The sequence below is a fragment of the Vulpes lagopus genome, chromosome 2 (assembly GCF_018345385.1).
Source record: "Vulpes lagopus strain Blue_001 chromosome 2, ASM1834538v1, whole genome shotgun sequence".
NCBI classification, from domain to species: domain Eukaryota; kingdom Metazoa; phylum Chordata; class Mammalia; order Carnivora; family Canidae; genus Vulpes; species Vulpes lagopus.
Window position 1 is genome coordinate 160,256,398 of NC_054825.1, and position 25,627 is coordinate 160,282,024.

Consider the following 25,627-nt stretch of genomic DNA (forward strand, 5'->3'; position numbering starts at 1 on the left):
ACAATTTACCACTTATCTTTATACCCCAGGACCAAAACACAAGACAAGGCATTTGGGAAGAAATCAGTCAATGTATGATGGCCTGAACTGAGAGTGGCTCTGAGGCTCCTCCTCCCCTTAAGCCTCCACAGAGTGTCAGTGGAAGTGTTTTTCCTTCTTCTTCTTTTTAAAGATTTTTTTCATCCATTCATGAAAGACACACACACACACATACACACACACACACACAGACACAGAGAGAGAGAGAGAGGCAGAGACACAGGCAGAGGGAGAAGCAGGCTCCATGCAGGGAACCTTACGTGGGACTCAACCCCGGGTCTCCAGGATCATGCCCTGGGCCAAAGGCAGGCGTCAAACCGCTGAGCCACCCGGGCTGCCCAGAAGTGTTTTTCCCATCAACTATTCTCCAAGTCTGCAGAGACCAGGGGAGGTCTCTGAGGTCCAGAGCTCCAATTTAAGCTGGCATCCCTGCTTCCTTTTCACCATGAGGAGAGTCAACTCAGCAACTTAGAGCATTCAGAACTACGAAGAAGGTGAAACAAGGGTGGGGAAGTGGATGCCTCATTCAGGACCAGCAACAGCTTTCCAAGGTGGACTGAAAAGTGACTCTACACTTCAACATCTCCTCCTCCAGGCAGGAGCTGAATGCACCTGAGCATCTGAGTCTCTTCCAGGGGCAGCATCAGCAAGAACGGATCTGAAGCTGCTGTCCTTTGACCATCATATGGGGAGACCAAATGTTATTCTTTGGCGGTGAGGACAAGGAACAGCAGAAAGAAACTTTCTTTTATAGAATATCCAAAGTATACCAGGTACTGACTTTGAATGCTTTAGAAAAGTATTCAGTTACTTCTAACTGATGTAACCCCCAATTAGTACTTATCCATAATTGTGTATTAATTTATGAGGCAGATTTAAACAGATTGAGTGACTTTCTTGCTTGGAAGTTCTTGAACACTTTGAGGCTAATGCCAGGTTGGTTCATGCCCATATAGCCATCACTTTTGGTGTATTGCTTCTTTGCACAAAGCCCCTTACTTAATAAATAACTACCGTTAAACACTTTACCAGCCAAGGGTCTGTCTTCTCATGAGAGGAATTCTGAGTTTCATTTAGAACAACAGATTGAAACCCACTTCCGTATAACTTTGAGCTCAAGCTTCAGCCACAACATTATGTTGTCTCTCTTTTGACAGTGAGGAAATTAAATAGCTCAGGAGGGAGCTGGTTATCTATATTTTTAAGTAACACACAACAGAAATTAAGTAGAACGCTCAAGGAGCCAGATAGAGAAAGCTCCATGGCCCAGTTTGCTGTAGGGACCGGGAATGTTCTCTTACTGACCACCATATCTCCTTCGAACCTAGCACACACAGTCTTAGCAAAAAATTCCTGGATAACAACTATTTTTGAGATGGTATATCTAGATATTTTTGAATATCTAGTTTTGGGATTTGGGACGCTAATGTGCCTTCAGGGGTGCAGTCACTGGTTTTGCTGCAGGTTATCCAGGGATCTCTTAGTTCGCCTGAAGTCCTAAGTTAGGAAAGGCAACTCAGAAAAGGATCTTTGGAGGAGGTATGTATTGAGTGGATACGGATAAGAGGATAATGAAGATCAGACGCAGAGCCAAAAAGAGGGGGAGCAAGAAATCTCAGTTGGGGGGAAGGACTGGGATGGAATGGGAAATGAAAGGTGAGTGGACTCCAATCCAGGAAGTGTTTACTGGGGTGCAAGTTCTGCTTGACAGCTCTAAAGCGAGTCGGTGGAGTCACACCCCTGATCCTTGGCTGCCCACCTACATTCGTGCAGTAATATACACAACACATGTATGTCCTCAGGGCAAAATTATCCTATGATCCTCATGCCTTTGCACAGAACCTTAGGCTCTACAAATCCGGCCTCTTGGAAGGCTCTGATGCTCTGAGTCTTACAGGTCTCTGCTAACATACTTTGAGAGGCTCTCAGGCCACCTTTCATCCCTAACGTTGCTGTGCAGGGTAAACATCTTCCTTATGAACATTTGGCAGATACTGACCTCTGTCATTAGTTTATCCTCAATTATTTCTGCTTATGTAGCCGTGAACTGTTATCTAAGGGCCCCATGTAACTTGGAATTTTTTTTGGTGGTGGTGGTGGTGGTGGTTTGTGCGTTCATCGACTCTTTCTCATAGGAAGTCAGTGGCCATAGACGTGGACTATCTTCTTTACCCATGCATTCCCAATAGCTAGCATACAAAGGGAGGTTCAGTGAATGCCATTGAATGAATTCTGTGAATGATAGATAGCCTTATAGTCAGAAGAATTCTCCAGCTGGATCACTTGCCGGCTCTTTACTTCCCATGTCCCAGGTGCAGACTTTTCAGGCTTGACTGTGAAGATGAAATGGAATGGGACTAGACAGCATAAAGGTCTGCCCAGCTGTGTTACCTTCTTTGTGTTATGTCCTGGCAGTGTGGTCTTGGGCAAGTGAATGTATCTGTTTGGGCTCCATACCTGTCTTATGGCATAAAACCAATGTATATAAGGAGGATTGATGGCAAGTAAATAATGCATACAAGGCACTCAATGAGTTGTGGAAGTATCAATGATGAGATCATATATCCTCTTGTGTCTTAACAATTTGTTTTCCTGTCAGCTTCGATTTTCTGAAATGTATCAGTGCGAAAATAACACCTATGTGTATTTGCAGTCCCTCACATTGATACAATGAGTGTTATTTGCGACCTTCTGCTGAAAGACATGTCAGTCTTTTGGGGGATTCCTCCCTCTTTGCTCTTCTTGAACACCATCATTGGTGACCTACAGCCTAATACAATTATCAAAATAAATTTGCATTGAGAAGAGGAACATTTTCAAACAAAGGCAGTCTTGCTCTACTCCAGATTTTTAAAAATACTCCCAAATTCCTATGCAAAGTATACAAAGAGGGGGAAAAAAGAACTTTTTTGGAACAGAAATAACAATCCTAATTTCTTATTTGCTCTACCAATTCTCATCTACTGCTTTATTCATTGTAACAACCTCATCGGAGGCCAGTGATTTTCTCCCAATTTTCAGGCAGTCTGATTATATAACGATTCAGACCTAGTAAGACCAATCAGAGTAATGACGGTGATCTCATGCTCAGAGTTTGTCTATTCTCCAAAGTCTATTCAGCGCTTGTCTGTAAAAGTCAATTTCCAACAGAAGCTGGGCTAGCCCAGTCCTAGGGTTTCACTCACTGTGAACATACTCCCTATTTTTTTTCTAACTAAGTGTCTTTGAAGAGACCAGAACGTGAATACACTTTATTTGTCTCTCTGCAGATGGAGAGTTCTCTGGAGTTGGGCAACATGACCAGAGTCCAGGAGTTTGTCTTGCTGGGTTTGTCCACAAGGCCGGGCATAAGGAATGCCCTGTTTGCTGTCTTCCTGACCCTCTACCTGCTGACCCTCCTGGAAAACACCCTCATCATCTACCTCATCTGCAGTCACAGCGAGCTCCACAAGCCCATGTACTTCTTCTTGGGTAACCTGAGCTGCCTAGAGATGTGCTATGTGTCAGTGACCATGCCCAGCCTGCTCCTGGGGCTTTGGACTGGACCCTGCCATGTACCCTTCACAGCGTGCATGACCCAGCTATTCTTCTTTATAGTCCTCATCTGCACGGAGTGCACCCTCCTGGCCTCCATGGCCTATGACCGCTACGTGGCCATCTGCCGCCCACTCCACTACCCACTGCTCATGAGGCCCCAGGTCTGCCTGGGCTTGGCCTTGTCTTCATGGATTGGGGGGCTGCTGGTCTCAGTGGCCAAGACATCTTGCATTGCCAGCCTGTCCTACTGTGGCCCCAATGTCCTCAACCAATTTTTCTGTGATGTCTCCCCTCTGCTCAACCTGTCTTGCACCCACGTGGCCCTGACGGAGCTGGTGGACTTCATCTCTGCCATCGTCATCTTCTGTGGAACACTGTTGGTAGCATTAGCCTCCTACTCAGCCATCGTGGTGGCCGTGCTCCTCATGCCATCAGCCGCTGCCCGACGCAAGGCCTTTTCCACCTGTGCCTCCCACCTGATTGTGGTGGGCATCTTCTACTCAGCAGCCCTCTTCATCTACTGCCGTCCCAGCCGTATCAAATCCATGGACCTCAACAAGGTGCTGTCAGTCATCTACACGGTAGTCACGCCCATGTGCAACCCCATCATCTACTGCCTGAGGAACAAAGAGGTCCATGTGGTGCTTCGGAAAACTCTCCACTGGCCTTGAACATGGTCTTGAATAACTGGACCTCTCATCTCCTGATTGAAAAATTTCTATGGCCACGGAATTCCACACATAATACTGAAAGGCCAAAGAAAAACTGCAGGAATATGTTTCCCATCTCACAAACAATGAGTTCATTTCAATCAGTAACAAAATCTGAATTACCCATGGAAGAAGTGAACAATGTCTATGAGAAAGCAAGTCATCGATGATGAATGATGAGTGACTGGTAACTCACATGACAAGATGGTCAACTTTATTAGTAAACCTAGAAATCCAAATTTAACAACCCCATCATTTTATTCTTAGAATGACAAATACTTAACAAATGTTTCTATATGGTTCCCACAAGTAGAGATAGATGATATATAGGAAGATATTCACAGCATCTTTGTATTGAAAAAAATCAGAAACAACCTAATATCCACCAAGTGGATGGATTAGGTACATTTTATTCATTCTGAGGTAAACATTGGGGTGACTAAATAAAAGGAAATAGATTTATGCCTTTGACATGGCCATATGGCATATATATAATTAAGATAGGGCTTTTATCTCAATCTTTTCCCCATTCGTTTGTACTAGCTATTACCCATCTATACTATTTTTAAGGTATTAATTAATTAATTAATTAATTTGAGTGAGGGAGAAGGCACATGTGTGCATGAGCAGGTGGAGGGACAGAGGGAAAGAGAGAGAATCTCGAACAGACTCTGTGCTGATCATGGAACTGAGCCTCAGGACCTTGAGATCATGTCCTGAGTGGAAACCAAGAGTTGGATACTTAACCAACTGAGCCACCCAGGCACCTGCCCTTCCTATATTCATTTTTTAAAAGATTTTATTTATTTGATAGAGAAATAGTGAGAGAGAGCATGAGCAGTGGGTAGGTGGAGAGGGAGAAGTAGACTCCCCACTGAGCAGGAAGCCCAATGCAGGGCTCGATTCCAGGCTCCTGGGATCATGATCTGAGCTGAAGGCTGATGCTTAATGGACTGAGCCACCCAGGCACCCCAATAGTGCCTTTTCGTAAATAGAAGCTTCCAATTTTGGTGAAATCTAAATTACCAGTACTTAAATTTATACCTCTTACTTTTTTAAAGAAGATTTTATTTATTTATTCATAAGAGACAGAAGAGAGAGAGAGAGAGAGAGAGAGAGAGAGAGAGAGAGAGAGAGGCAGAGACGCAGGCAGAGAGAGAAAGAGGCTCCATGCAGGAAGCCTGACGCGGGACTTGATCCCGGGTTTCCAGGATCACACCCTGGGCTGAAGGCGGCGCTAAACTTCTGAGACGCCTGGGCTGCCCTATAGTTATTACTTTTGACGGCTTAGTAAAATTTACCTATTTCCCTGTCACATAAAACCATTTCCTACATGGTTTATAACTTTAGCTTTCTAATTTGTGTGTATAATGCCACTCAAAAAATGTGTGTGTGCATGTGCATGTGTGAGGTGTGAGTTGAACTTTACTTTTTCCGCACATAATCCAGTTTTACGAAAATGGTTGTTGGAAAGACTCTCCCATTAAATTGCATTGCATCTTTGTCAAAAATCAGATTGAGTAGGGACGCCTGGGTGGCTCAGTGGTTGAGCGTCTGCCTGTGACCCCTGGTCGTGATCCCGGGGTCCTGGGATCCAGTCCTGCATCGGGCTTCTTGCAGGGAGCCTGCTTCTCCCTCTTCCTGTGCCTCTGCCTCTGTCTGCGTCTCTCATGCATAAATAAATAAAATCTTTTTTAAAAAATCAGATTGAGGGGATCCCTGGGTGGCGCAGCGGTTTGGCGTCTGCCTTTGGCCCAGGGCGCGATCCTGGAGACCCGGGATCGAATCCCACATCGGGCTCCCGGTGCATGGAGCCTGCTTCTCCCTCTGCCTGTGTCTCTGCCTCTCTCTCTCTCTCTCTCTCTCTCTCTCTCTCTCTCTGTGACTGTCATAAATAAAAATAAAATAAAATCTTAAAAAAAAAAATGCCAGGGCCCCGCTCCATCCGGATCAACTAAATCCAAATTAAAAAAAAAAAAAATCAGATTGAGGATAAGAATGTGGCTCTATTTCAAGACTCTGTTTTATTCTCTATCAATCTATTTGTCTGTTAGCTCACCAATATGAGCTTGTCGGGATTACTGGGATGTAACTGTATGAATTAACATCAGAATTCTAAGTCCTCCCACTTTGTTCTTTTTCAAGATAGCGGTGGCTTTTCTAGGCTCTTTACATTACCATATAAATTTTAGATTCAGCTATGCATTTTTATAAAAATTACCTTTGAGATTATAATTATTATTGCACTGAATCTAGAGATAATTTTGGGGGGAATTGATATTTTCCACAATGCTGAGTCTTTCAAATCATAAATATAGTATACTTTTCCCTTTATTTGGCACTTAAAATCTTTTGGGGCGTAGTTGACCCATGTTACACTAGTTTCAGGTGCATAACACAGTGAGTCCACAAATCCAAACATTTTGCTGTGCTCACCACAAGTGTAGCTGCCATCTGTCACCATGCAACATATTCCAATACCATTGGCCATATTCCTTGTGCTGTACCTTTCATCCCCATGACTTATCCATCCATAACTGGAAGCCTGCGCCTCCTGCACCCCTTCACCAATTTACCCCACCCCCCACCACCTCCCCTCTGGTAACCATCCATTTGTTCTCTGTGTTTGCAGGTCTGATTCTGCTTTTTGTTTGTTTATTTATTCCTTTTCATTTTTTAGATTCCTCACAGGGGTGAAATCGAGTGGTATTTTGTCTTCCTCTGTCTGACTCATTTCACTTAGCATAATCCCCTCCAGGTCCATCTATGTTGCCTCAAATAACATGATCTCACCTTCTTTTTCTTTTAATGTCTGCATAATATTCGAGTGAGTATGTATGTGTGCACACCCAGGTGTGTATACTTACACACCACACCTATCCTTATCCATTCACGTAGGGATGGACTCTTAGACTGCTCCAGTAGTTAGCACTTTAATCTTTAACCTTCCTGTCAGCAGTGTTTCAGACCATTTACTGTGGAGGGCATGTGTATCGTTTGTTAAATTTATTTCCATGTATTTAGTGTTTTCAATACTTTTGTATGTTTAATTGTAAATTTTACTTTCCAATTGCCACATGTAGTATTCAGAAACAAAATTGGTTTCTGTGCATTTGTCCTGTATCCTACAATCTTCACAATCCCGTATATTAGCTACAAAAACTTTGCACATTCCATAGGATTTTCAGTATAAATACTCATGCTATCTGCAAATAACAATAATTTTTCTTCTTTTCTTTTTCCAACCTGTGTCCCTTTTATTTCTCTCTTCCAGCATCATGTGTATTTTATTCACTCAGCCCTATGAGCTGCAGATCCATGAGTGCTGAGTGGGTTCCTGTGGGTCTTCTGCTGGTCCTGTTGAAACAATCACTGGGCATAGACTGGACATGGTGTACTCTCCAGTTACCTTCTGTAGAGCTCATCAAAGCCTGTAACAGTGGTTGGAGTAAGGGGTGAGTCTAAGAGGATCGTAAAGGACAGCACAATGCAATCTGCTGCTGTTACAGATGCCCCAAATCTCTGCACCTCAACATGCTGAGATTTATTTCTCACCAGCGCCTTAATTTGGTGCAGCCTGCCAAGGGGTGCTCTCCTTCCTGCAGTTGCCCAGGGACCTAGGGTCTTTCCTGATAACACCTGTTATCCTCCAGAGCCTTGGGGCTCACCACTTAAAATTTTATTTGTAGACAAGCAGGGAAAGAGAGAAGGAGAGGAAGTGAGAACCATCATCCAAGGTTTGAAGGGCCAGGTCTGGCATTTATATGCATCACTGCTGTCCACACGTCACGATTTAGTCAGATGGTCATACCAAGATTTAGTCACATGGTCATACCAGGGTGCAAAGGATGCTGGGAGATGTAGTTTATAGCAGCATGCTCCTGATTCAGCCGCATCACTGATAAGCACACAAATATGCATGGTAACTGTAGTGTCCCTTTTCAGCTATGGGCTCTAAAAAAGGGAGACAATTTAAGCAAATGAGTATGATTAAAGGGGTATAAAACAAGCATTCTCAGATATCTTCGATGGGAATGTAAATCCATGCAATATTTTTAGATGGTAGTTTTGTAATATGTATAAAAATTTTAAATGTATGTTGACCAATAATTCTACTTCCTTACATGTGTTGTATGGATATATCTCTATACATGGGCAAAAATAAGCATGCCAGTATATCTATGGAAGCAATGTTTGCACTAGCAAAAACTGGACAACTATAAAAATATCCATCAATAAAGGGCTTATAAATCACATTATGGTCCATTACAGGCCAACCCCATCCCAGACTTTTCTTCCTTCCTCTACCACTTCCCTCTTACCAGTTATCCTTATATAGCCCACGATCAAGTATTCCAAAGTTAAAACAATTTGCATTAAAGAAAAACTTTGTCCAGGTCAGAGTCCAGGTATTAATTAGGCTTTTCCTCACAAAATCAACGAACATTTCATTGCATAGAATACAGACATAAATGACAGAGTACCGTCTCTCAATGAGGTCCCAGTTTAGTGGTGCAAGAAAAAAGTAGAGGGACTCATAATAAAGTTAATAAGAACTATATTAGTGTCAGAGCTAAGCAGTTTTTACTCTCAAGGGAAAGAATTGACATTCACTGATTGCTGTGTGTCCACTACTGTGCTAGATCTGTACACATCTCTGTTAATTTATATTTACATCAGCTCCGAGAAGTGTATTTGATCTCCATTTCACAGGTTTCAATAATAGCGATCAATAGCTACCACTTACTGAGCTCCTAGTAAGTACCGGGGATTGGAGTAAGTGATTTACATGCATTGATTAGCATGTAGTCTTCATGGGAACTCGTGTGGGTGAGCATGATCGTCACCATTTTGCCTATGGGCAATCCGTAGCCTGGAGACGAAAAGACGTGTTTTATGCATAAGATGCCTAATGTTAAATGCTAAATCAGAGGGGGCGGGGCAACATGGCAGGGGAGTAGGGCCCCCAAGTCACCTGTCCCCACCAACTTACCTAGATAACCTTCAAATCATCCTGAAAACCTACGAATTCGACGTGAGATCTAAAGAGAGAACAGCTGGAACGCTACAGAGAGAAAACTTTGCGCTTCAAACAAGGAAGGAAGACGGAAAAATAAATAAATAAAAAGGAATCAAGTGGGGGAGGGGCCCCGCGAGGAGCCGGGCTAAGGCCCCGCGGCAAAAGCCCCCTGGGACAGGAAAGCCCGGCCCGGAGAAGCAGGAACTTTAAAAATCCGCACCGGATTCTACCCGGACAGAAAGGCGCTTAGCAGGGAACTTGGGCAGAACCGCAGGAGGGGCAGTGGAGCCTCCAGGTTCCCGGGGTCACTACCGAGCTCGGTAAAGGGCTGGAGCGCACGCGCCCGGCGGGGCCTCGGGAAAAGCTCAGCTGGCGGCTCCGGACAGAGGGGGCTGCGCCCTGCTGCCTTCGGGAGCCACGGCCGCGGGAGCACGATTCCAGCAGCACAGGCCCTGATCCCAGGGCGCCGGGGGACACAGCCCAGGATCCTGCGTTTCCTCGGGACAGATGGAAGCAGAGAGGGCCCCGGACAGCAAGGAGGCTCCAGCCGCCGGGCGTCCCCCGGCCCCCCGGGAGCATCCAGGCCAGTGCGGACTGGGAGACTGTGGTAGTTACTGCGGGGGCTGACTCCAGAGCTGGAGAGCTGGCCGAGGCCAGTGTTGTTGTGCCTCCTGGTGTCACCCTGTGCCTGGGGCGGAGCGGGGCCGCCAGGGAACAGGGACCTCACAGGATAAACAGCTCCCACTGAGCCGTGCACCTGGCAGGGGGCGGGGCAACGCCCCCAGGTGCACACACCTGAGAATCAGCACAGCAGGTCCCTCCCCCAGAAGACCAGGTGGAAGGACAGGGGAAGAGCAAGTTCTTGACCAAGCAGCACTGGAAAGCTCCAGGGCAAGTCGAGGGATTTACAGTATATAGAACGAGAGGATTCCCCTCCTTATTTTGTTTTTGTTTTTTCTTCCTTTTTCCAGTACAAGTTGTTTTTAGTCACTCTGCACTGAGCAAAATGACTAGAAAGAAGAACTCACCACAAAAGAAAGATTCAGAAACGGTATTCTCTGCCACGGAGTTTCAGAATTTGGATTACAATTTGATGTCAGAAAGCCAATTCAGAAGCACAATTATGAAGCTACTGGTGGCTCTGGAGAAAAGCATATAAAGGATTCAAGAGACTTCATGACTGCAGACTGTAGATCTAATCAGGCCGAAATTAAAAATCAATTAAATGAGATGCAATCCAAACTGGAGGTCCTAACGGTGAGGGTTAAAGAGGTAGAAGAAAGAGTGAGTGACATAGAAGACAAGTTGATGGCAAGGAAGGAAGCTGAGGAAAAAAAGAGAAAAACAATTAAAAGACCACAAGGAAAGGTTAAAGGAAATAAATGACAGCCTCATAAGGAAAAATCTAATTTTCCTTTAACTGGGGTTCCAGAGGGCACCGAAAGGGACAGAGGACCAGAAAGCATATTTGAACAAATCATAGCTGAGAACTTCCCTAACGTGGGGAGGGAAATAGGCATTCGGATCCAGGAGAGAGAGAGATTCCCCCCCCACCCCAAAATCAATAAAAACCACTCAACATCTTGGCATTTAATAGTGAAACTTGCAAATTCCAAAGATAAAGAGAAGATCCTTAAAGCAGCAAGAAACAAGAGATCCCTAACCTTTATGGGGAGAAATATTAGGTTAACAGCAGACCTCTCCACAGAGACCTGGCAGGCCAGAAAGGGCTGGCAGGATATATTCAGGGTCCTAAATGAGAAGAACCTGCAGCCAAGAATACTCTATCCAGCAAGGCTCTCATTCAGATGAGAAGGAGAGATAAAGAGCTTCCAAAATAGGCAGAAGCTGAAAGAATATATGACCAACAAGCCAGCTCTGCAAGAAATATTAAGGGGGACTCTGTAAAAGAAAGAGGAAGTCCAAGGAAACAATCCACAGAAACAGGGACTGAATAGGTATCATGACGACACTAAATTCATATCTTTCAGTAGTAACTCTGAACGTGAATGGGCTTAATGACCCCATCAAAAGGTGCAGGGTTTCAGACTGGATAAAAAAGCAAGACCCATCTATTTGCTGTCTACAAGAGACTCATTTTAGACCTAAGGACACCTACAGCCTGAAAATAAAAGGTTGGAGAACCATGTACCATTCAAATGGTCCTCAAAAGAAAGCAGGGGTAGCCATCCTCATATCAGATTAATTAAGTTATCCCAGAGACTGTAGTAAGAGATGAAGAGGGACACTATATCATACTTAAAGGATCTATCCAGCAAGAGGACCTAACAATCATGAGTATTTATGCCCCTAATGCGGGAGCTGCCAAGTATATCAATCAGTTAATACCCAAAGTAAAGACATACTTAGATAATAATACACTTATACTGGGAGACTTCAACACGGTGCTTTCTGCAAATGACAGATCTTCTAAGCACACATCTCCAAAGAAACAAGGGCTTTAAATGATACACTGGACCAGATGGATTTCACAGATATTTACAGAACTTACATCCAAACGCACTGAATACACATTCTTCTCAAGTGCGCATGGAACTTTCTCCAGAATAGACCACATACTGGGTAACAAATCAGGCCTTGACGGATACCAAAAGATTGGGATTGTCCCCTGCATATTTTCAGACCATAATGCTTTGAAACTTGAACTCAATCACAAGAAGAAATTTGGAAGAAATTCAAACACGTGGAGGTTAAAGACCATCTTGCTAAAAGATGAAAGGGTCAACCAGGAAATTAGAGAAGACTTAAAAAGATTCATGGAGAATAATGAGAATGAAGATACAACTGTTCAAATCTTTGGGATACAGCAAAGCAGTCCTGAGAGGGGAAATACATCGCAATACACGCATCCCTAAAAAAACTGGAAAAAAGCCTCGGTGTCCATCGAAAGATGAATGGATAAAGAAGATGTGATTTATGTATACAATGGAATATTACTCAGCCATTAGAAACGACAAGTACCCACCATTTGCTTCCATGTGGATGGAGCTGGAGGGTATTATGCTGAGTGAGATAAGTCAATCGGAGAAGGACAAACATTATATGGTCTCATTCATTTGGGGAATAAAAGAATAGTGAAAGGAAATAAAGGGGAAAGGAGAAAAAATGAGTGGGAAATATCAGAAAGGGAGACGGAACATGAGAGACTCCTAACTCTGGGAAACGAACTAGGGGTGGTGGAAGGGGAGGTGGGTGGTGGGTGGGGGTGACTGGGTGAAGGGCACTGAGGGGGACACTTGAGGGGATGAGCACTGGGTGTTATTCTATATGTTGGCAAATTGAATACCAATGAAATATAAATTTATAAAAAAACAAATCGAAAAAAATAAAATTATGTCATATGTTACGCAAGTTACCTATCAATAAAAACTACATTTTGCCTGGTTCAAAAAAAAAAAAAACTGGAAAAAACTCAAATACACAAGCCACCCTTGCACCTAAAGGAACTGGAGAAAGAACAGTAATAAAAGCCTACACCCAGCAGAAGAAGAGAGTTAATAAAGGTTTGAGAAGAACTCAATGAAATAGAGACCGGAAGAACTGTCGAACAGATCAACAAAACCAGGAGTTGGTACTTTGAAAGAATTAATAAGATAGATTAAACCATTAGCCAGCTGTATTAAAAACAAAAGAGAAAAGACTCCAATTAATAAAATCATGAATGAAAAAGGAGAGATCACAACCAATACCAAGGAAATACAAATGATTTTAAAAACATTATGAGCAGCTATATGCCAATAAATTAGGCAATCTAGAAGAAATGGACGCATTTCTGGAAAACCACAAACACCCAAAACTGGAACAGGAAGACATAGAAAACCTGAACAGGCCAATAACCAGGGAGGAAATTGAAGCAGTCATCAAAAACCTCCCGAAACACAAAAGTCCAGGGCTAGATGGCTTCCCACGGGAATTCTATCAGACGTTTAAAGAAGAAACAATACCTATTCTACTAACACTGTTCCAAAAGATAGAAGAGGATGAAATACTTCCAAACTCGTTCTATGAGGCCAGCATCACCTTAATTCCAAAACCAGACAAAGGCCCCACCTAAAAGGAGAATTATAGACCAATGTCCCTGATGAACACAGATGCAAAAATTCTCAACAAGATACTAGCCAATAGGATCCAACAATACATGAAGAAGATTATTCACCATGACCAAGTGGGATTTATTCCCGGATGCAAGGCTGGTTCAACACTCATAAAGCAATCAACATGATAGATCATATCAACAAGAGAAAAAAACAAGAACCATATGATTCTCTCAACAGATGCAGAGAAAGCATTTGACAAAATACAGCATCCATTCCTGATCAAAACTCTTCAGAGCGTAGGGATAGAGGGAACATTCCCCAGCATCTTACAAGCCACCTACGGAAAGCCCAGAGCAAATATAATTCTCAATGGGGAAACACCGGGAGCCTTTCGCCTAAGATCAGGAACACCACAGGGATGTCCACTCTCACCACTGCTATTCAACATAGGACTAGAAGTCCTAGCCTCAGCAATCAGGCAACAAAAAGAAATAAAAGGCATTCAAATTGGCAAAGAAGAAGCCAAACTCTCCCTCTTTGCAGATGACATGATACTGTAGATAGAAAACCCAAAAGACTCCATCCCAAGATTGCTAGAACTCATACAGCAATTCGGCAGTGTGGCAGGATACAAAATCAATGCCCAGAAATCAGTGGCATTTCTATACACTAACAAAGAGGCTGAAGAGAGAGAAATTAAGGAGTCAATGCCATTTACAAATGCACCCAAAAGCATAAGACACCTAGGAATAAAGAGCTTTTGAAACTCAACAGCAAAGAAACAAACAATCCAACCATGAAATGGGCAAAAGACATGAACAGAAGTCTCACAGAGGAAGGCATAGACATGGCCAACAGGCACATGAGAAAATGCTCCGCATCACTGGCCATCAGGGAAATACAAATCAAAACCACAATGAGATACCACCTCACACCAGTGAGAATGGGGAAAATTAACAAGACAGGAACCAAGAAATGTTGGAGAGGATGTGGAGAAAGGGGAGCTCTCTTGCACTGTTGGTGGGAATGTGAACTGGTGCAGCCACTCTGGAAAACTGTGAAGGTTCCTCAAAGAGAAAAAAATGGAGCTACCCTATGACCCAGCAATTGCACTGCTGGGGATTTACCCCAAAGATACAGATGCAGTGAAATGCCAGGATACCTTCACCCTGATGTTTAAAGCAGCAACATCCACAATAGCCACACTGTGGGAGGAGCCTCGGTGTCCATCGAAAGATGAATGGATAAAGAAGATGTGGTATATGTACACAATGGAGTATTCCTCAGCCATTAGAAATGACAAATACCCACCATTTGCTTCGACGTTGATAGAACTGGAGGGTATTATGCTGAGTGAAGTAAGTCAATCTGAGAAGGACAAACATGTGGTCTCATTCATTTGGGCAATATAAAAAATAGTGAAAGGGAATAAAGGGGAAAGGAGAGAAAATGAGTGGGAAATATCAGAGAGGGTGACAGAACATGAGAGACACCTAACTCTGAGAAACAAACAAGGGGTAGTGGAAAGGGAGGCGGGCGGGGGGTTGGGGTGACTGGGTGATGGGCACTGAGGGGGGCACTTGAAGGGATGAGCACTGGGTGTTATGCTATATGTTGGCAAATTGAACTCCGATAAAAAATATACCAAAAAAAAAAAAAAAAGAAAGAAAGAAAAAAGCTAAATCAGGCAGCTTACATATCCAGCAGGCAGCAGGGAAAGGATATTTACATTTTATCTATGCCCTGGAATGATGTTCTATCTACCTGTTTCTTGTCTCATTTCAAGCAGAGGTGATCTTGTCACACTTATGAGATACCCAGCTCAGACATCCCTCGTGCAATGTATTCTCAAATCCCCTTCTCTGAACACCCACGGGTTGCTCATCTCTCACCATAATATGTGTAAATGTCTATTTCAGGGTCAATGTCCCTAAGACTCCTGGGAGCAACTTGAGAGCAGGAATTATGTATCCTTCAGTGTTGCAATGCCAACGTCCCACACCAATCCTCACAGCTATTATGGCTCCAAACTGCATAAGAATGGAACCATAGCATCGAGTCGCTTTCCAAGCCCCAGTACAATTCATGAAAAGTTTTTTTTAAGATTCATTTATTTATTCATGAGACACACGCACACACACACACACACACACACACACAAACACACACACACAGAGGCAGAGACACAGGCAGAGGGAAAAGCAGGCTCCCCACAGGGAGCCAGATGTGGGACTGATCCTGGATCCTGGGATCTCATCCCGAGCCAAAGGCAGATGCTCAAATGCTGAGCCACCCAGGCGTCCCAATGAAAAGTTTTTACTTCAACCTTTCCTCTAAATCCACAGAGATTGGGACAGCCCCCTAAGGTGCATCTCTTGGATTTAAGCAGCACTTCTCTTGGCAGCTCCGGGAACACAGTGGTGCTGAAATGAAGAGAGGCAGGTGAACCCACCACTGCTCAGGAAAGACAGCTTCTTCCAAACATCTGTGACATCCTTGAATTGACTGGCAAACTCTCCCAGTCACTGGCATCTTCAGTCGTGTCCAGGAGCAGAAACTGAGTATTTTTGGCCCCCAGAGTCTCCTTTAGAAAAGAAAAGCAGGACCTGCATCACTTTTGCTGAGAGGTAAGAAAACAAGATCATTTGGTTTGGGAAGGGTAGAAAGAGAAGACCAAAACGTTCTTTCTCCTACAAGTCACCTGTGGGATGCCAGACACTACCTGGGTGCCATGGAGACTACATGGGATTTAATCCCCATGGCAGGCTGAGAGCATGAGGGCTCATCTCCCTACTGTAGGTGAAGACATGAGGGTCAGAAAACCAGAGCCCTGGTCTAGGTCAGGGGCAGAGCCTGGGCCTGGGCTAGAACCAGTTTCTGTTTGATTACACAGCCCTTCTTCTCTTAACCTGAATGACAGTATATTTTAAATTGAAGCTTATAAAAGAAATGCACTAGATCAATACTAGCATTAAAATTCCCACGTCATAGGGGCAGGTGGCTGGCTCAGTCAGTCCAGGGTGCACTCTTAGTTTCAGAGATATGAGTTCAAGCCCCATGATGGGTGCAGGGATGCCTTAAAAAAAGAATCTCTTTTAAAAACCCCATGGCACAGAACATGAGAGAAGATATCAAAGGGAATCCCACAGAATAAAAGTAAGTGTTTTTTGTTAGATTTCTCTTTTATTTGTGTATGTGCTCTGTGTGTGTGTGTGTGTGTGTGTGCGTGTGTGTGTGTGTTCTATTGTGTTGGGTAATAGTGTGAATGTATTTCTTACTTGGGGCAATGGTAAAAATGCATAAGAGCTACTGCACTCTGTATTCCTGCATCTAGATTGCCTGTACATAGAAAGCAGGCAAAAAATGAAAGCCACCTTACCGAATATCCCCTTCATTCCTGATGGAAATATTGATACCATCTTCCTTAATAATTAACTCAAGTTTTTAGAGATAAAGAATCTTGCTCATGGGAACACTTGGGTGGCTCAGCAGTTGAGTCTCTGCCTTCCGCTCAGGGCATGATCCTGTGGTCTGGGATCGAGTCCTGCATTGGGCTCCTTGTGGGGAGCCTGCTTCTCTCTCTGCCTATGTTTCTGCCTCTCTCATGAATAAATAAATAAAATCTTTAAAAGAAAAAGAATCGGGCAGCCCGGGTGGCTCAGTGGTTTAGCGCCGCCTTCAGCCCAGGGCCTGATCCTGGAGACCCGGGATCGAGTCCCGCATTGGGCTCCTTGCATGGAGCCTGCTTCTCCCTCTGCCTGTGTGTGTGTGTGTGTGTGTGTGTGTGTGTGTGTGTGATGAATAAATAAATAAAATCTTTTAAACGTTTAAAAAAAAGAAAAAAAAGGAAAAGAATCTTGCTCATGGTTACAGAGCGAGCAAGTTGCTGGTCATAACTGTCTCTGCAGGGGTGAATACCAAGTCAACCATAACGACATCTCAAGCTCTTGGTGCAATTGAGGTGTGAGAATTGTTTGTGCAATGGGCTTGAGATGTCTGAATCATCCCCAGAGAGTCCAGTACCTTTTCAGGTACACTTCTGAGTTCTTCAGCAGATTAAAGAAGGACATTCTGGAGCACCTAACCTTATCATAGAGGCAAGATCACCTCAAGAAGCCTTCATGAAGAGGTGAAGACAAGAAGAGGGGCAGCTAGAAGGGAGAGGAGGTCAAATGCAGGACCAGGGGTAGATGAGAGCAGAGACAGAAAAAAGTCCATCTGAAAAGAGGATGTGCATGGCAAGACGTTGTGGCAGCAATTCATTTTTAGAACCAAGGACAGGACCCTGCCAGCCCTATTAGCAGCTCAGCCCTGGTTCAGGACCAAGAACAGCCCAACAGGCCAGTTTGCTTTGTTCAGAGCTAAGAACATCACTCCATCAGAAGTTGGCCTGGAAAGAGTGTTAAGCACCAACTTCGAGCCTCCTTGTGCTCATCTGAAAAAAGAGGTTTATGCCAAAATACCAAGTGGAATTTTCCACCAAAAACATATCTGCCTTCCTGTGCAAAACTGTGTCCCCATAATTATAAAATAACATCAACAGTGACAACAGATAATTCATTGCGTTCATATTATTCAACAGTTTTTCCTCTGTTACTCTAAGGGAAATATCTTAATGATCTCATCTATCTTTGCCTAAACCAACAGTTTTGGAAGGATTTCTCCTTTTTCCTTAATTCGGACATGTTAAGGATTAAGCATTTTCAGGGGGGAAATTTTTACTAAAATTGAGGGAGACGCCATTTAAAGAATTGGAGTAAGAACATTTAGGTTCAAAGGAAGATTAGTACTCACACTTGATGTGCGATGTTGGTCCTGTTTTAAAGTGGGGGGAGAGTGCATTTGTACATTAAGTGCAAGAATATGCCATCAATATTTCTGAAAGGACCCTCAAGAAACTGGTGACTGTTGTTTCCTCAGAGAACGAAATGGAAGCACAAAATTTTATTTTTTATTAAAATTTTACTTAAAAAATTCACATACATAAAATTGACTTTTTGGTGTGCATTTATATTAATTTTTAACACATGTAGAAACTATTTCTATAAATGGCTTTTATAAATACTGAGCAGATGCAAAAAAAAGGCAACCCAGAAATATGTATAAAAATAATGATGCATTTGTCTTTCTCTGACAGACTTATTTCACTTAGCATTATACCCTCTAGCTCCATCCATGTCATTGCAAATGGCAAGATTTCATTCTTTTTATGGCTGCATAATATTATATTGTGCTGGATAATATTTTATAGCACATCTCCCTTATCCCATTCATCTCTTGTTGGACACTGGGCTGCTTCCATAAGTCACTGCATTGGACACCTGAAGGTAATATAACACTGTATGTTAACTACACTGGAATGAACATAAAAGATAAAATAACAAAATAAGATAAAGATGCAATGAGTCCCTTATATTCATTAGCTATTTTTAAAACTTGATTATCTTTGAAGTCCCTGTATACTCTTCTTATACCACTCTTCACTGGTAAGAAGTATCCTTGAATTTGGGGCTCATTATTTTCCTATTTTGCCACATAACTTTGTATCCCTAAACAATGTATTTTTCAAACTTTTTTGCACAGTGTGACTTTTAGATAGATGGAATTATAACTGCACACATACGTAACTTTTCTCTTTTGTTCAATATAACGTTTCTGAGATTGATTTATTCAGAACGTTAGATGTGGTCCTGATTCATTCATCTACTTGAAGAATAGTATTCCATTATATAAAGAGATCACAATTTATTTATCAGTTCTACGACTGGACACTTGGGATGTTTGCAGGTGTTTTGTTTTGTTTTGTTTTGTTTCCTTTTTTTGCTAGTAAAACGGTGCTGCTTTGAACAGTACTTAATCCGGATATATACTTACACATAGAATTTCTGGGGCATGGTGACATCTTAAAACTTAGTACATAATGCCAAATTGTTTTCTGAAGTCAGCATACAATTCAGACTCCCAGCAACTGTGTATAAAAGTTCTTATTATTAGACTTAATATTTTCAGACATTTATACTTGTCAATTCCATGAGTGTGAAATGGTATCTAATTTTGGTTTTAATTTCCATCTCCTTGGTTCCTAATATCTCCCAAAATAGCAAATTTCCTATGTTTCAAGTGATGAATTATTCTTTGGTGAGGTATACTTTCAGGCCTCCTCTGCAAGTTTCTATGGAAAAAATTATTTTTCATATTAATTGGACAATTTCTTTGTATAGCCTACATAGGCTGCCCTTGTCACTCATATGTTTTGCAGGAATGTTTTTCATTTGTGACTTTTAAATTTTTTTGTGGTGATCAGATTTTCTTTGATGATTATAGTTTTTACATTTTATTTTTTAAAGTTTTTAAAAGTTTATTTATTTATTGAAGTAATCTCTATACCCAGCATGGGGCTCAAAAGAAAGGAATCCAACCTAAGTATGACCACTTAAAGTCAACAAAAGAAAAGAAAGTACAATCATAGCTCTTACCTCCATTCTACAGGCAAGATAACAGGCTTGTAAAGGCTGTCTTGCCAAAGATCACAGATTTGCTAACTACCGGTGGAAGCTTCTTGTTTCCAGGTTTGCGACTTTCTGGCTCACTGGTCCTCCTGACAGTAGTCAATCTATAGCACTTACGGTGGCTCTCAGGGCCCCTGATGCTCTTCCTCTTTTGCCGTTTTACTCCTGCCTGGATCATGGTCTCCACTAACATTTCTTTCTTCACTCAGATGGAGAGGTCCCTGGAGTTGGGCAACATGACCAGAGTCCAGGAGTTTGTCTTGCTGGGTTTGTCCACCAAGCCGGGCATAAGGAATGTCCTGTTTGCTGTCTTCCTGACCCTCTACCTGCTGACCCTCCTGGAAAACACCCTCATCATCTACCTCATCTGCAGTCACAGCGAGCTCCACAAGCCCATGTACTTCTTCTTGGGTAACCTGAGCTGCCTAGAGATGTGCTATGTGTCAGTGACCATGCCCAGCCTGCTCCTGGGGCTTTGGACTGGACCCTGCCATGTACCCTTCACAGCCTGCATGACCCAGCTCTTCTTCTTCATCTCCCTCATCTGCATGGAGTGTACCCTCCTGGCCTCCATGGCTTATGATCGCTATGTGGCCATCTGCCGCCCACTCCACTACCCACTGCTTATGAGGCCCCAGGTCTGCCTGGGCTTGGCTTTGTCCTCATGGCTTGGGGGGCTGCTGGTCTCAGTGGTAAAGACATCTTGCATTGCCAGCCTGTCCTACTGTGGCCCCAATGTCCTCAACCACTTCTTCTGTGATGTCTCCCCTCTGCTTAACCTGTCTTGCACCCACGTGGCTCTGACAGAGCTGGTGGACTTCATCTCTGCCATCATTATTCTCTGGGGTTCCCTCCTTGTGGCTATCGCGTCCTATGTAGCCATCGGGAGGGCTGTGCTCTGCATGTCATCAGCTGTTGCCCGTCGCAAAGCCCTCTCCACCTGTGCCTCGCACCTGGTGGTGGTCGGCATCTTCTATGCAGCCACTCTCTTCATCTACGCCCGTCCCAGCCGCATAGAAGCCATGGACCTCAACAAGGTGCTGTCAGTCATCTATACAGTGGTTACGCCCATGTGCAACCCCATCATCTACTGCCTGCGTAACAGGGAGGTCCAGGCAGCGATCCACAGAACCCTACACTGGTCCCAAAGCTGACCACTTTAGTACAGCATTGAGGGGACCTCAAGCTATTAACAGTTTTCAATTTTTACTGAGATATAAATCACATGCCGTACACTTTCCCCTTTAAAATTTGCAATTCAGGGATCCCTGGGTGGTGCAGCAGTTTAGCGCCTGCCTTTGGCCCAGGGCGCCATCCTGGAGACCCGGGATCGAATCCCACGTCGGGCTCCCGGTGCATGGAGCCTGCTTCTCCCTCTGCCTATGTCTCTGCCTCTCTCTCTCTCTCTCTCTCTGTGTGACTATCATAAATAAATAAAAAAATAAAAATAATTAAAATTTGCAATTCAGTGGATTTTCGTATATTCACAAAGCTGTGCATCCATCACCGCCATCTACTTCCAGAATGTTTTTATCACTACCAAGAAAACTCCATGCACATTAGAAGTCACTTCCCAAACCCGTCCTGCCAGCCCTAAAAAACTGTAAATCTTCTTTGTCTCTATAGATTTGCCTGTTTTGGGCATTTTGTATAAATGAAATCATGTAATATGTGGCCTTTTGTATGACTTATTTCACTTAGTGTAATATTTTTGAGGCTTATATATGATGTAGCATATATTAGTACTTCATTCATTTTTATAGCCAAATAATATTCCATTTGTAGATATATCATTTATTATTTACTCATTAATCAATTTATGGATATCTAGGTTGTTTTCATCTTTTGATTATTAAGAATAATGTTGCTGTAAACATTTGTGTACAACTTTTTGTGTGGACATATGTTTTTATTTTTCTTGAGTGTTTGGCGGGAGGGAACTGCTGAGTCAAATGGTAACTCTTTGTTTAACTTTATTCATACGTGTATGCCAGGGCAGGGATAGCAATTGTAAAGGCAATTTATATGTGAGATAAGGCAAATGATGAATGAATCTAAAAACATCCTTGGTATTCAACAAAAATGCTGATAGCAATAAACTATAACATCACTATATCCAGTCAGGAAAAATTTACATGATTTGTTACACCTAGAGCTGAGGTAGTCTTGGGAAGTCTAGGAAGCTCTAGCTACCTAGAGCTTAGGTATTCTCTGTCACATATTGCTGGTGGTGACATAAATTGTTAGAACCTTCTTGAAGAGAAACCTGGTATTATCTATTAAAATTTTAATTGTGCCTTCACTTTGACTCAGCATTTCCACTTTATAAATACCTCATAGGTAAATCAAAGGTTTATAAAAATAAATAAATAAGGGGGCACTGAGTGGCTCAGTGATTAAGTGTCTGTCTTTGGCTCAGGGCATGATCCCAGGGTCCTGGGATGGAGTCCACATCAAGCTCACCACAGGGAGGCTGCTTGTCTCTCTGCCTCTCTGTTAGCCTTTTATGAGTAAATAAATAAAATCTTTAAAAAGTACATAAATAAGGATTTTTAAAAGATTTTTATTTATTTATTTATTCACAAGAGACACACACACAGAGAGAGAGAGAGAGAGGCAGAGACATAGGCAGAGGGAGAAGCAGGCTCCATGCAGGGATCCTGATGTGGGACTCCATCCCAGGACTCCAGGATCATGCCCTGAACCAAAGACAGATGCTCAACACCTGAGCCACCCAGGCATCCCAATAAGGATGTTTATTGTATTCTTGTTTTATGTGACCCAACTGGAAAGAATGTGAATATTCATCAATAAGATAAAGACTGAATATGTCATAGTGACTGAATATTATGAAATCTTATGAAACAATTTTTTAAAACAGAATTAATTATATCTCTTTACATTGACATGGAGCCCTGACATATTTGTATATAAAGGGTAAAATTTTGGAGTAAACTTTTAAATAAATCTTTACATTTTTTTAAGTATTTTTTTTTTAGTAGTAGGCTCTACTACACCCAACGTGGGGCTTGAACTCAAAACCAATCAATCAAGAGTTGCACGCTTTGCTGATGAGCCAGCCAGGTGCCCCAATAAATATTTAAATTTTTAAAATTTAAAAACAAAAATTCTGGAAGAGTAAAAACATTTTTTTTGCAAATTTCAAGATTAATAAAAGTTATTAACTGAAATTGGTACAATGCTTCTGGAGGGCAATTTGGCAATATGTGTAAAAAAAACCCCTGACTGTATGTGGGCTTTGGCAGTTAACAATCTTTTGCCAAGAAAATAAGTTAGGATGTTTTCAGCAATAAATTTTGTGCTTTTATTTTTTATTTTATTTTATTTTTAAGTAGGCTTCATGCCTAGCGTGGAACCTGTGAGACTCACGACCCTGAGATCAAGACCTGAGCTGAGATCAAGAGTCAGATCAGATGCTCAACTGACTGAGCCACCAAAGCACCCTTTCTGTTTGTAATAGATAAATATTGGGAGAAAATTATATTTGACAAGGCAGGAGTAGTCAAAATAAACTCCAGCACAGCCACACAATGGAATCCTAAGGTGTCGTGAAAAATAACTCCTATAAGTCCATTTATTGCCATGAGAGATGTCAATTGTACATTGTGATGTGGAAAATGTGTTATAAAATGACATGTACAGCATAACTACATGTTAATGTTCAAATGCAGCATAGTGCAGTGCGTATATATGTGTATATAGGAAAGAATTGAAAATCACTTTTATAAAATGTTTCTGGTAATTGCCATTATATGTAAGATCTTGGGTGGTCTTTGCTTTCATTTTCATTTTTTTTTAAAGATTTTATTTATTTATTCTTCAGAGATACACAGAGAGAAAGAGAGGTAGAGACACAGGCAGAGGGAGAAGCAGGCTTCATGCACCAGGAGCCCGACGTGGGATTCGATCCCGGGTCTCCAGGATCGCGCCCTGGGCCAAAGGCAGGCGCTAAACCGCTGCGCCACCCAGGGATCCCTGCTTTCATTTTCATTTTGTTGTATTTTGTCTTTTTTGTTGTTGTAAGTGTGCATTGCCTTTGTAATAAATATGTATTTTTCAGTTAAAAAAATCACTTTAATCTGTCTTTTGTGTCCTTGAGACAGAACTGAACCTTCTTAACTAGGGATTCACGATTCCGTTCTGTTCTGGTTTTAGCCACACTACACCCAACATTACAGAGATATGTCAGGTCCATCACATCTGGTGTCTTTGCAAAAGCTGGTCTGTCTGAATGCTGGTATGTTCCCTGTCATCTCTGCACATGCAGACACCTTCAAGGTCTGGCTTCTGGGTCTCTTTGTTATGGAGCTTTCCCTAATTGCCCTGATATGAAGGCTTAATACAGCACCCCTCTTTCCATTTCTTCTGTGGCTTCCATTTCATACAAGGTGAGACTATACAGACCAAAGCAGTAGAGCTGCAGAAGCATGGACTCCATCACTCTTAGGCAGTGATGCCACTGCTCAGGACAACACCTGGTACATGTTAGCTGCTCAGTGAATTTGCTCGAATAAACAAGTAGACAATCCATTGAAGAAAGGTAAAGTCTTAACAATCTCCATATTTCCAAAGATTCATGACTCTTATAAGACCTGCTGCCTATAGAGAATTTGCTGAATTCCAGACCCTATGCAAAGCACTTTATATGGATTTTTTGCACTTTTTTGCTTTAAAATTCCATTGTTTATTCAAAGAACCTTCCTAGAAAGGTTAATGAGGATTTTATTTATTTATTTTTTTAGTTTCCTGTTGGTTATTTATTTTATTTTTTATTGGTGTTCAATTTCCCAACATGTAGCATAACACCCAGTGCTCATCCCATCAAGTGCCCCCCTCAGTGCCTGTCCATCGAAAGAGGAATGGATAAAGAAGATGAATGGATAAATATTTGTCACATTTTAAGCCTTACAGCCACCCTGTGAGGGAGATGCATGTGACAACGAGTGTTGTCCTTCCTTCTTCCTTTAGTAATAGATCCACCAGATTTCAGCTGGAAGCATAGCCACCCAGAAAAAAATGTTTGTCAGCTCTTCTCTTTCCCCTGCATAGGGCCATATGACACTCAGAAAACAATATTTGCCAACTCTTCTCTTGTCCCTACATAGGGTCATATGAGTATGTGCTGGACAGACGTCAATGGCAAAGTTTCAGGTTATGCTTTTTAGGGGAAAGACACTTTCCTGTACATCCTTTGCTACCCTTCCATCTCTTATGGTTGGAATAAAGACATGATGGCTGGAACTGGAGCAGCTGTCTTGGACTCTGATATGGAAGCTTCATGTTGAGAATGGTGGAACAAGATAGGGGCTTGGGTCCTTTGACACTTTGGATTGTCTTGTCAACCCCAAATCAATGATGCTACATTGGTGGGAAATTATTTCCATCCTGTTTAAGCAACTATTTTTGGCTGAACCCATAACTTAACCATTATGATGCTATATGTAGCTATTGCTACACTACTGCTATGTAACAAGCAATCAAAAATTGTTTTCAGTGACTTCAATAGCACAAATTTCCCCCCTGCCTGGTGGATCTATGGCTGAGTGGTGGTGTTCTGCTTCTGGCTGCAGATCAGGTTTAGGTCTGTTCCCCTTGTTTCTTATCCCAGAACCAGGATATGCTCTTATCAAGCCAAATAGCAAGAGGGCAGTAGAAAAAGTTAGTGCTTCTTTTTCTTTTTAATATATTTTTCAAAAAAATTATTTATTTATCTTAGAGAGTGAGCATGAGAGA

At 42.4% G+C, this 25,627-nt stretch overlaps 3 protein-coding genes across 3 annotated transcripts in view; all 3 read left to right on the forward strand.

The window, feature by feature from the left end:
- ZNF71 (zinc finger protein 71) overlaps positions 1-25,627 on the forward strand; it is a 192,131-nt gene that overhangs the window by 115,728 nt on the left and 50,776 nt on the right. The gene's annotated exons all lie outside the window — the stretch shown is intronic.
- Positions 3,309-4,247, forward strand: LOC121484466 (olfactory receptor 5-like). Its single transcript, XM_041743778.1, has one exon. The coding sequence runs from the start codon at positions 3,309-3,311 to the stop codon at positions 4,245-4,247; it is 939 nt and encodes a 312-aa protein (XP_041599712.1).
- Positions 20,083-21,027, forward strand: LOC121484699 (olfactory receptor 5). The gene has a single exon (XM_041744250.1). It carries the CDS (start codon positions 20,083-20,085, stop codon positions 21,025-21,027), a length of 945 nt encoding a protein of 314 aa, XP_041600184.1.